Raw genomic sequence first — 12,224 nt, 5'->3', positions numbered from 1 at the left:
TAATTCCTAACAATGTTTGTATAATTTATCTCAGGAGAGGAAAACAAATGGACCATTGAAGACGTTGCCCGATTCACAGTGCAATGTGGAGAAGTTTTTTTTTAAACTTAGTTAATTATTATTTAAATCTTATAATTAGTTTAAAAGTTTTTTATATTGAATTTATAAAATTTCACTAGTTATAAAATCTCCCCATTTTTTCTTGTCACCCACTTAAACTGGACAAAGCTCTCTCTTACTTTCAAATTTTTTTAAAAAAATTTTGTCATTCATGAGTGAAAATTACTTTTTTTTCAATCTCTCTAATCATGCATTTATTTTGTTATGATCAACTATCAAATAAATGATTTAGCACGTACAACTTTTTAAAAGCTCTTATTAGAGTAAAAAAAAAAATGATCTTCAACCTTTTTTGAAATATTAAATATTATTAAATATTTTTTGTATGTAAATTAAATTAGCAAATTTATGATTTACTCTTGGTATCTTATCGGATTACGATTCCGTCGGATTCGATCTTAAAAGTATTGTACACGTGTTGAGTGACTAGGACAACTCGCTTTCCAGTTTTTGAAAATGCAGCCAGCTGGGCGGACTTTGCCCAACGGCTGCCATGAGGCCCAGGCCCATTGTTCATGCCACGTGGCACGCCTCCGTGCAACCACAAGGATGCCGTGATTGTACAAATTCCTAGCTAAACAATGTAAACGTCACAAGGGTAGTTTAGTCTTTCAGAGAAACCAGTGGCAATTGGGTAGAATCAGAGAAATTTAAGGGCAATTGTAACCCGTAACAGCCAATTAAATCTTTCTTGGAAAAATTGGGAACCCCCACGAGCAATCCCAATCATATTGAGCCGAACTGTGAGCCTAGAGAGAGAGAGAGAGAGAGAGAGAGAGAGGCGAATGCCTCTGCGAGACTGCTGCTTTATCTGATCCAGCAGTACTGAATCTCTCTCGGATTCTTTCGGTCAGTACGGGAAAAATCTGAGATGGGTTTGATCGAATTTGAACTCGCGAAATCAATCAACTGGGGGTACGAATCCTTCCCTGCGTATGAAGATTTCGCAGTTCTTCCTCTCTTCGTTGTCTTCTTCCCATCTGTTCGGTTTCTTCTCGACAGATTTGTGTTTGAGGTACTGCGTTTCTGGTTCTGATTTTAGTTGTAGTGGCTGTTTTGATTTTATTTGGATATGAAGATTCCGCATTTCTTCCTTTTTTTCTTTGTTTTTTGCTGTTTTCTTCCCTTTTGTTCCGTTTCTTCTCGACAGATTTGTGTTTGAGGTACTGTGTTTCTGTTTTTGATTTGTGATTGTAATGTTTGTTTTGATTATGTCTTCAGTTTATTAATTGCATTATCTTTTGGGCAAGTGTTGGATCATTGTTGTTTTGTTTTGTTTTTGATAGGTAATTTGGGGGGAGGGGGTTGATGAGGTTTGAACCCTGCACAAATGCAGGGTGGGATGAGCTAGGCCTGAAAAATTTATTCTTTTTTGCCTTTTTTGGGTTTAAAGGTCCAATTGGAACTTTTCATATAGGCCCTTTTAGATTAAATGCATTTGCTTGGTGGTAAGTCCATTATGAAAACAAAAACCAGAAATGAAAATTAAAAACAAGAAAAAAAAGCTGAAAACTAAAATTGGACAACATGTTGGGTTCAACGCTCCAAAAACAAAAATTGAAATCGGTTAAAAACCTGATTGAACACATATTCATTTTGTCCTTGGATCAAATAATAATTAATAAATGTGATTAGAATAATGAATTGCAAAAGAATACACATTAATCGATATTATAATAAAAATATAAATTAATTTTAATTATTTTATTTATTTTGTATATTTTAATACTTACATTTTTAGTATTCCAAGAATAATCTTATAGGTGAAATCTAGTGAAAATATTTTGTGGATGATTTTTATTTTTTTTTTAAGTTTGTAGAAAATTGAGGATTTTTTGTATTTTAATTTTTTCAAAAATTCATATGAGATTTTTAAAATGTTTTAATTAAAATATTATATTGACGATGAATCTACAAGAGTGAATTCAAGATATTAAAGAATTGTTGTCTTAACACAGTGACTAGAAACCTTTTTCTTTTTCACTTGCTACAACAGTTGAAAACTGGCAATAGTAGCTGAAAATTGAGGGCCCTTTTTGTTAAGGTTTCAGGTTCAGTTTCTGTATCCAGAAACGTGAGTACAAAGAATACAAAATATCCACTTTTGGTTAAGTGTTTTCAAATAAATGTTTTAAAAAACATATAAAAAAGCACTCAGGTTTTTAGGAAAAAAATTTAAGGTGTTTTTTTTTCATGTTTTGGATACAATTTTCCAGATACAATAAACGCACAAGGTATGGGCCATAGCCCACTCATTATCAACAGATTGCCACTTGGATCAACCTTAACTGAATGTAGTTCGACTGTTTTCATTTTCTAGGAACAATTTTGAATACTCCTGGCCAAACACATTTTTGAGTATAAAAAATAAATGAGGCAATCCTTTGTTTTAATTTTCAAAAACAACAAATGCAAAAACTCCTTTTTTTATGGCGCTAAGGGCTTGTTTAGTTAAGTTTTTGAGTTATATCTAAGAATGTATCCGAGAACAAGAAATACCAAAAAAAAAAAAGTGTTTTGAGTCACTATTAAAAAATGTGTGTTTTGAGCAGCAGGGGTGGCGGTCTCCTTTAGGATTCTGAAAATAATGTTTTCTATGAATAAAAATACAATCCAAAATACATGTTCCTCCACCACCCATCACTCCCAAGTTCCAACCACCACCATGTACTGCCGCAACTGCTACATTGCCCACTTTTGCCCACCACTCATCATCGCACTTCCATTCACCACCACCTGCCGCTGTCAACCACCACCATCCCCTATCTCTGCTCGCCACTGCCACTCTCCATCAACCGCTGTGACCAACCATCACACCAATAGCCACTGATATCCACCACCCATTGCTGCCTACGGCCATTGTCTACAACTGCCAACCACCACCATCCACTGTCCTTGTTCGCCGCTCACTACCACTCTCAATGAATAAGATTGAAGCTCTATAGAGTAGAATGGTGTTCTCTAAGTTATTTTGAAAAACAAGAATGAGAGAACTTGAAAATGGAGTAAAAGATGTGTTTCAATAATGCTCAAAGATTCAAAGATGTTCAAGGTTGTTCAAAAGTCTCTCTCCAACTCTTTAAGCCTCGTATTTATAGGCAAATTTGAAATATAGCCGTTTTATGGCCGTTGGAGGGTTTAATATATATTTTATTTAAAAAAATATGGTTGTTTTATAGCCATTCTGGGTTTTTCCAGAGAGGTCCGGTTGATGGATTGGGGTTCGGTCATCCAGATTGCATGCAATTTCCATTTTAGCAATTTTTGGTCACCTAACCTGATATTCCGGTCGCCCGGATCATACTGCCTTGAAGTTCGGTTGCTCGGACTCAAGATTCGATTGCCTGACTGCCTTGCAATCTTGAGATTTTGGGCCTTTTCATGTTCAAACTCATTTTAAACCTTTTGAAATAGTTTATCACTTTAATAAAATGATTTTCCATGAAAAGTTTAAGTCCCTTAGGTCCATCTAAGGTCAAGTATGAGCTTCACATCAAATTCATTTAGATGTGTACTTACAATCAATCCTAAATGCGATACAAATGAAAAGTTCTTTAAGTCTTCAATCTTGCTCTTCAAATACTCCATGGAATATGTCAAGTGATGTGTCATTTTGAATGCTTCATGGCTTCCATTTTGCATCAGTCATTGTGATTTCTTAAGGTCATTCCTATGAATACTTAAAGCACAAATGAGATGCTTTGGTTTGTCATTATCAAAACGGGATCAGACTTAAAAAGCCAACAACCGAGATAAGAATGCTTAGATGGATGAGTAGTATAACACTGAAAGGTAAATTAAGGAATGAATATATTTGCGGTAAGTTAGATGCAAATCTTATAGAAGATAAGATAAGGGAGGGATAACTCAGATGGTTTGGACGCTTGCAACGTAGGCTGCATAATGTGCCAGTGAGGAAGAATGAGTTAGTTATCACGAGGGGCAGTAGAAGGGGTAAGGTTAGACTTAAAATAACTTGGAATGAGATTGTGAGTAAGGATTTAATAGCCCTGAATTTGTCAAAAGAAATAGTCCATGATCACATAAATTGGTGGAAAAAAATTCATATAGCCGACCCCACCTAGTGGGACTTAAGGCTTGGTTTTGTTGTCGTTGTTCCTGTAATTTCAACCCCCTCTTATTTTCCTTGGAATGATGCCATTTGGGAGCTAAGGTTCCTTTTAGGATCAGGGCATTCATTTGGAGTTCGACTCTTAACATGATTAATACAAATGACTTGTTGCATGTAAGGAGGCCATATAAGGCCATTAACTAGAGACATCTGTGTGATGTTCTTAAGAGTCTAATGAAACCAATGCACATCTTGTTATTCACTGTCGAGTAGTGTGACGGCTATGGTCTACTCTAATATCTGTTTTTGGTGAAATGGGCAGCTTTGCTGACTGTGGTTAAATTCTTGTGCGGTGCTGAAGTTTCTGAAAAATCAGAATGAGGGTGGCCTTATGGAAATATGCGGTTTATGTAATTCTTTCAATCATGGTTTAAAAAATAGACTGGTTACCAACTTGGTGAAACCATCAGGTTGGTTGGATTTGTTGGACTGATAGGTCAAACCGGTGATATCAACATAATGATCATAAAAAAATTTAAATGCAAAAAAAGGTTCATAATCACCCGTTAATAAAGTCAGCCAAAAATATTTAACGAGACAAACCAGGACAATTTTATGGGACTCCTCCTATTAATTATCAAATATCCTTACTTATCAAATATTCTTACTTATCAAATATTCTTGAAATATATACTATTATAATGTGTTCTTAATATATGAGTGAAAAAAAAAAAATTCAATGATTGAGAGAAAATTTTATTATTTGTAGAAGTCTTATAAATTGTACTGGTAGGATTTCTAATCACAAAAGAGAAGGAGCTCTTGTTGGCAGGGCATGCCTCCTCTTCTCCTACAGGCCCAGGTTCAAATCCTCCCCTTTGCACAATTCAACATTTTTTGGTGTAGATGTAAACAGATTGGGTCAACTTGGCTGGTCTCACTAGGGTTGGCCGAGCACATTGCCTGGTTTGACTGGATTGACTCTGGTCTGACACATTTCTGGTTTTATGGTGTAACTAGAATTGGGACCTTGCCCAGTTTAGGTCCAGCTGGGTTGGACCGGCCAGTGCAGTTCAGTTTTCAAAATCATGCTTTCAACTCTGTAAACTAAGAGAAGTACAATAATTTTCAATGCTAAAACTACTTCTCTATTCCTGCTTCGAGATAGAGTAGGTTTTTCTTTTCGCTTCTTTGTGGGCACATCCTTTGGGTATTTTTTGGTGGATTTTGTTATCTGACCTCCAATGGGAATGGAAGGCAGCCCTTCTGTAATTGCTTTTAGCTGAGTACCGGAGGATGTCTGTCCTTCAAAGTTTGTAGTGCTGTTTATTTTTTAATGAATTATTTTTATTATATAAAAAAAAAAGCCTATTGGGTTAGAATGCAAAATGGGAGTAGGAGTATCATCAGTGTTCAACAAACAAGCTATATTATATATCCTGGAAAATATGTAGATTGGATAAACCTTTCTAAATAATACGACTGTAAAGTGTCTAATATCATTAAGATGGGCAATAACCTGCCTTCTTAAATATAAATATTACTAATGAAGTCGTAGACCTAGAAGTACCCTCTAGATAAGAAAGGTCAAATTTATTTAAAATTGGAAGAAACTCTTGGCAATTGAATAAAACAAAAAATAATAGGTATAAAGATTGTAGTTAAGGAATCATAATTTTTGTTATATATCCTGGAAAAAATCCTGGAAAAAATGTAGATTTGATAAACCTTTCTAATACCACTGTAAAGTGTCTAATATCATTAATAAGGGCAATAACCTGCCTTCTTAAAGATAAATATTACTAATGAAGTCATAGGCCTAGAAGTACCCTCTAGATAAGAAAGGTCAAATTTATTTAAAATTGGAAGAAACTCTTGGCAATTGAATGAAACAAAAAATAATAGGTATAGAGATTGTAGTTAACGAATCATAATTTTTGTAGATGTTTAAGTATATCAACATACAGGAATTTTATATCAAAATTATTGGATTTTTAGGGGGCCCCTTATATCAGTTTGATATTTAAACTAAACATTATTTCATTATTTTTATAAATCAAAAGCATGACTCACAAACACGATACAAAGAGCTAATATTGCTCACATTAAAATTAATTTTTTTAAAAAAATTTAAGTTATATGTTTCCCGTACAAAAAGAAAAAGAACTTGAAATTAATTTTCATATATTTAGTATTTTAGATACAACACCCTTGCATCTGGTAACAAAATCTACACTTCTACCTGTTTTCTATGGCTTAAAGTAATCAAGAGTAAATTTGTCGTGCAAACGAATGCGTGGGATGCTAATATTGGAGCTAGGGTTTTCCATGAAGCCCATGGATTTTAATTTTATAGGCGCCTTCTCTTTTCTTTGCAGGCAATAAATATAAAGTGGGTCATGTTTGTCAGGTTCGGTTCTGAGAGGATATTTGGCTCGGGATCAGCGTTTCTTAGCTGTTGCTTTTCATTTTTCTTTTTTTTTTCTTTTTTTTTTTTTCATTTCAATTTGCACCATGACACTTCTATTTTTTAATATTTGATTATTGACAATGGTGAATGTGTTTTTCCTAGGATTTTCATTTCTCAGTTTGTTGGAATCCTTTCGTTATTCTTGTAGTGGAGACATTAGGGAGTTTGGATGCTTTCGGCGTTTTCTCTTTTAAGTTTTTTTTGTTTTTTTGATGGCAAAATAAATTCATTAATAGGAAGAGAATTTATAAGGGGGGAGAAAAGGCCTCTTCCAAAAAAATCTGGAACGAACCAGAAAAACTAAAACACCAAAAACCCTAAATCAATCCCACCAATTCTTCCAATTCCTATTCAAATCCTGTGAGCTAGCTTCTCTGAAAACCCCAAACCAGATACACCATAATGAAGGCAAAAACTAAATCTTTTCCCTCACCAAATATGAATTCAACTTCTTCCCGGAGAGAATCTGCGCATTTTGTTCCAACCAAATACCCCATGAAACTGCATACTTGCTACACTTTCATAGTGCTGACCCTTCCTTCCTTCTACCAAAGCCCACAAAAGAAGTGATAAATAATTCTTCCACTGAATAGGGGCAATCCCAACTCCCTTCCATGAAACCAAACAATATAGTCCAAATCCTCAATGCAAATCACAATGCAAAAAGAGGTGAGAGGCTGTTACAGAATTCCTATAACACAGCACGCAAACATCTGGAGAGAGAGAGAGGGCCTTCAAAGGTCTCCTTATCTGCAGCATGTTATTGGTATTATCTTTGTTAAGCACAACCAACCATGTAAATGTTTTAATTTTTGGGGGAACTTTAACCTTCCAAACAACTGAATAAAGAAGAAAGGGATAATTTGAATAGGTCAAAAACTCAAAGAATGATTTTCAAGAAAACACCCCCAAATGATCCAGACACCATGAATGAACATCCCTACCCAAGGATAATTTGCAATTGTTCAATGCTGACAACAAGGAAGACAACACCATCTACCTATCGTTCAGAGGTCTCCCGATAATTTTAGATTTGTTCTGGCTTTTATTGTCAGGTTGTTTTGTCATTGTTGGTTTCTCTATTCTTCAGATTGATTGGAAGGCATTGTTAGCCTTATTTCTCTTTCTTTCTGTATGCTCTTTTTCCTTCTTCTTCTTCCCTTTTTTTGGGTTTGTGTGTGTGTGTGTGTGTGAGTGTGTTAAAGAGGATTCCTTATCTTCATCTACTTGTTACTTTCATAATGAAGTTTATTTTTTCTATTAAAAAAAATTAGATAAAACAATTTTTGAAAGAATTAAATTCCAGAAAAATTATGTAAAATTGCATTGGATTGGTTTATTTTAAATGTGCTAAGTTTTAAACCTGAAAGAAGAAAGTCCATTTGGTAAAACAAGGAAAAGAAAGTAACAATGTCATTAATGCTAATTAAAGAAGTTATATCTTTAATAATTTTAGAATAGGCAACCCTATCATCTCCTAAAACAAATTTTAATTTTTCTAATATCTTTCAAACAATTAAATTAGGTACTCAGTATTATTATTTTATAATATAGAGTGATATTTATATAAATAATAATATCGAGTGATATATAAATAGACTCATGTCTACGCTGAAAGCTGCTGTTAAATGGCTGCACAAAGAAGTAAAGGGCACTGGTGTTCAGGCTGTGGCCAAGAGAATTAGCTTGGTTACAACAGTGTATTTCATTTGGCACTTCCAGAACAAAAGGAGATTTGAAGGGAAGGCTATCTCCCCTGAAGGTGTCTTTAGGGTGATTCAGATTCACATTTATAGAGTGTTGCATGATAGATTCCCTTTGTTCTCCTTGGATTGGGGTCTGGTTGACTGTATGTGACTGCCAGTTCTTGAGTTTGTGGTTTGGTTGCTGGCTAGTCGTAACTTGTGCTCTTGTGTTGTAGTTATTGCTGCCTTTAAGGCCCTGGGTATGCCCAGGTTGATTGTAATGCTTGGCTTGTTACTTGTTTGGGAGATTGCCTCCCCACTCTTGGGTTTGTCAAAGTTTTTGTACATATCCTTTTGATTTATAAAATTTACATTTACTGATAAAAAAAAAATGTTAATATTATCATATGATTTTAATTTGGGTGTCTGTGTTGTGTCGTGTCCTATATTTTTAGGATTTTCATGTCCATGTATTTGTGTAATGTCATTGTATAGTTTCATGTCTGTGTTTAATGGTTGCAAAGAAAATACAAATTCGCATAAATATACTTTCGAGGATTTATACTTGTAAACTTAGTTTTTATTTTTATTTTTTTATGGTAAAAGAAGAATTTCATTAATTGAATAAGAATATACAGCACGGAGAATAAGACATCTCCTTAACGTGGCCTGGAAAATCTGGATACAAAACACAAAGAAACAACCTGAAAAAAAAAAATAAAAATGAAGAGAAAAACCAGCATGAATCTAACATTCCTACACAACACCAAATGTGCTGAATATAGAAAAGCTCATCCCATTAAAATTCCCCAGCCCCACACACCAAAGAGAAGCCAAATAATGTATCTTTTCCCTAAACCAGCAAATGAGACAATTTCTTCCCCAGCAAAGTATGTGCACTACTCTCCATCCACAGCCCTCAAAAGACTGCAAAAAAAAAAAAAAAAAAACACATTTCCAGAGCACTGCCCCTTTTTTTCCCCTGCCAAAACCAGTAGAAGTTCCTCCACTGCCCCAGAACTCACCCAACATTCACCTGAAGTACCAATTAGCTTATTCCATACCCTCCAAGCATAAGTGCTATGAATGAACAAATGCAATGCAGATTCTGAACAATTAAATCAAAGAGCACAGATGTCTGGAGACATAGCCTTCAAAGGTCTCCTAACCCGCAGCAAGTTATTGGTATTAATTCTATTAAGTACAACCAACCAAATAAAAGCCTTGATTGTAAAGGGGGCTTTGGCCTTCCAAATGGATGTATAAAGAGTTAAAAGGTAAATTAGACTTACTCATAAAATCACAAAAAGATTTGCAAGGGTAAAGCCCTGAATGATCCAAAGATCTAGACTGGTTATCCTCCTCTAAAGAAAAATGACAGTTATTCAACAAGACTAGCAAAGAGGATAGCTTCACCATCTCCCTATCGTTTAAGGATCTGCAAAAGTGGAAATCCCAAGAAGTCAAAGGAGCACTTGGAACAACAAAAGAAGAAATGGAATCATCTTGTCCTGAGCTCAAGCGGAAAAGTCGTGGAAAAGAGGTGAACAAAACTGCATTCTCCAAAAATGGATATTACTACCTCTTCGCACTGAGATTTTAATATGGGGAATGAAGAGGAGATAACTCTGAGAAATAGCTTTCCACAGACTCTCCGAAGAACATCTAAATCTCAAATTAGTACCCATTCTCTTTTAATCCATACTTACTTTTAACAACTAAATGCCATAAGGAAGAATTCTCTAGCTGAAAACGCCACAGCCATTTAGCCAAAAGAGCTGTGATTTTAATACAGCAATACCCAAACCTCCCTCCTGTTTAGACTTACCCATCACTCCCTAACTAACCAAATGATCCCCAAAAAGTCCTACCTGACCACAAGAAGTCCCTTATTATCTTCTCAATCTAACTAGCAACCCCTTCTGGAATCTTGAAAATAGAAAGAAAATATGAAGGGGTACTAGAAAGACAACTTGGATGAGTGTTATTCTACCACCTAGAGAAAAAAAAGCACCTTTCCACCCATCTAGTCTCTTAGATACCCTTTCCACAACAGGATCCCAAATTCTAGCAGATCTAGGGTCACTCCCCAAAGGAACCCCAAGATAGGACACTGGAAAACACTACAACCCACCTCTACGGATAACTCTCTTACACTTTTGACTGGAAAATTGATAGCCGCAATATTGCTTTTCCCCATATTAATCTTAAGTTCAGAAAATTTTCTCAAAAACATGAAGGAGAACCAAAATATTCTTAAAGGAAGGATCTATGATCCTCTTAAAAGAAGATAGTATCGTCAACAAACTGAAGATGCAACACCCTGACCCCTCTCACCTAATCTCCAAACCTCTAACCACTGCTTTATCCACCAACCTACTCAAAATATCAGCCACTAAAACAAACAAAAACAGGGAAAGAAGGTTACCTTGCCTAATCCCTCTCGTAGCCTTAAACCAAGATTTAGAGTTGTCATTCACTAAAATCGAGTAGTTTACATTATGCAAACAACCTCTAATCCAATACCACCATCGCTCACCAAACCCTTTCCTCACAAAGATCTATCCAGAAACTTCCAATTCACTCAATAATAAGCGTTCTCAAAATTCAATTTGAAGATGATTCACTTCTTCTTCCTTCTCTGAATTTCCTCAAGAACCTCATTGGCAACCAAATGGCATCCACAATTTGCCTACCCCCTACAAACACACTTTGAGCTTTAGAGGTAGTCCTATCAAGCACCACACTCAACCTATTAGCTAAAACTTTAATGATGATTTTATAAACATTGGAAACTAAACTAATAGGTCTATAGTCGATATCTTAATGGATTTATTCTTCTTTGGCATGAGAGTAATGAAACTGGAATTGATACTCTTACTTAAAATCCCATTCCCGTAAAATTCATTAAAAACCTGCAGCAAATTAGCCTTAACCACCTCCCAGCAATCTTGGAAGAAAGCCATATTAAAACTGTCAGGTTTTGAAGATTTATCCCTCTCCAGCCTTAAAACCGTTGCCCTCACTTCCTCTTTCTCAAAAGGTCTCTCTAACCAAACCACCTCCTCACCAGACAAAGGGCCCCATTTTAATCCTTCAACCATTGGTTTACTCTCATCCTCCTAGGAGTACAAGTCAGAATAAAGCTCAATGATTTCGGAAGCAATTTGACTTTGATAAGAGATAATTACCCCTCTATCCACATCCAACTCCCTAATCAAATTCTTCTTCATTGCCCCATTAGTTATGCTATGAAAAAATCTAGAACTACAATCACCATCTCTGATCCATTTGAACTTCGTCTTCTGCCTCCAACTCCTCATTTCCTTGAAAATTACCTCTTCCAATTCATTCTTCAAAGATACTCTTCTCATCTCTTCCTCCCTTGAGAGAATACTATCTTCTTCCTTCATATCTAAATCAGCCAACTCTCCTAAAATACTCATCTTCCAAACCTGAACACCTCCCTATTCCAATATTTCAACTTCTCTTCAATTTTTTCATGAATCTAAAACCTTCCCATACCCTTTCCACATCCTTATTCCAAAAGTTCCTATCTAAGGGCTAAAAAGACTCATTATCCAACCACGTGTTCTCAAACCTAAAAGGAGTAGGTCCCCAAGCAACTTTCCTCCATTCCAACATGGCGGGGAAGTGGTTAGAAGTAGGCCTAGGTAAAATAGCTTTAGAGAGATTAGGGAACTCATCCTCTCACTCTATATCAGAAAAGGAATCTATCGAGCCTACTAACCACTGGTCTAGCACCTCCCATTGATCACGTAAAATTAGCATTATCAAGGGAAGATCTCTCAAACCACACTCCCTAATAAAAGGCCAAAACTAAGCATAGTAGCACTAACTCTATCACCCCCTCTCA

At 35.5% G+C, this 12,224-nt stretch overlaps 1 protein-coding gene across 7 annotated transcripts in view; it reads left to right on the top strand.

Moving 5' to 3' along the window:
• The first annotated feature begins 752 nt into the window (after nucleotides 1-752).
• Nucleotides 753-12,224, top strand: part of LOC131153060 (ceramide synthase 1 LOH3-like) — a 31,092-nt gene continuing 19,620 nt past the window's right edge. For 4 of the 7 annotated variants that reach the window (XR_009136148.1, XR_009136151.1, XR_009136150.1 and 1 more), the window contains exon 1: nucleotides 823-1,135. Coding sequence is in view for 2 of the 7 variants with exons in the window: in XM_058105090.1 (XP_057961073.1) it covers nucleotides 992-1,135 (144 nt within the window). In the remaining 5 variants the exon portion in view is untranslated. Of the gene's footprint in view, nucleotides 1,284-12,224 lie in introns of all 7 variants that reach the window. The other 3 variants (XR_009136147.1, XM_058105089.1, XR_009136149.1) reach the window with 3 other exon arrangements.

The sequence above is a fragment of the Malania oleifera genome, chromosome 4, assembly GCF_029873635.1.
Source record: "Malania oleifera isolate guangnan ecotype guangnan chromosome 4, ASM2987363v1, whole genome shotgun sequence".
NCBI lineage: Eukaryota > Viridiplantae > Streptophyta > Magnoliopsida > Santalales > Ximeniaceae > Malania > Malania oleifera.
This window is presented reverse-complemented; position numbering and strand designations above follow the sequence as displayed.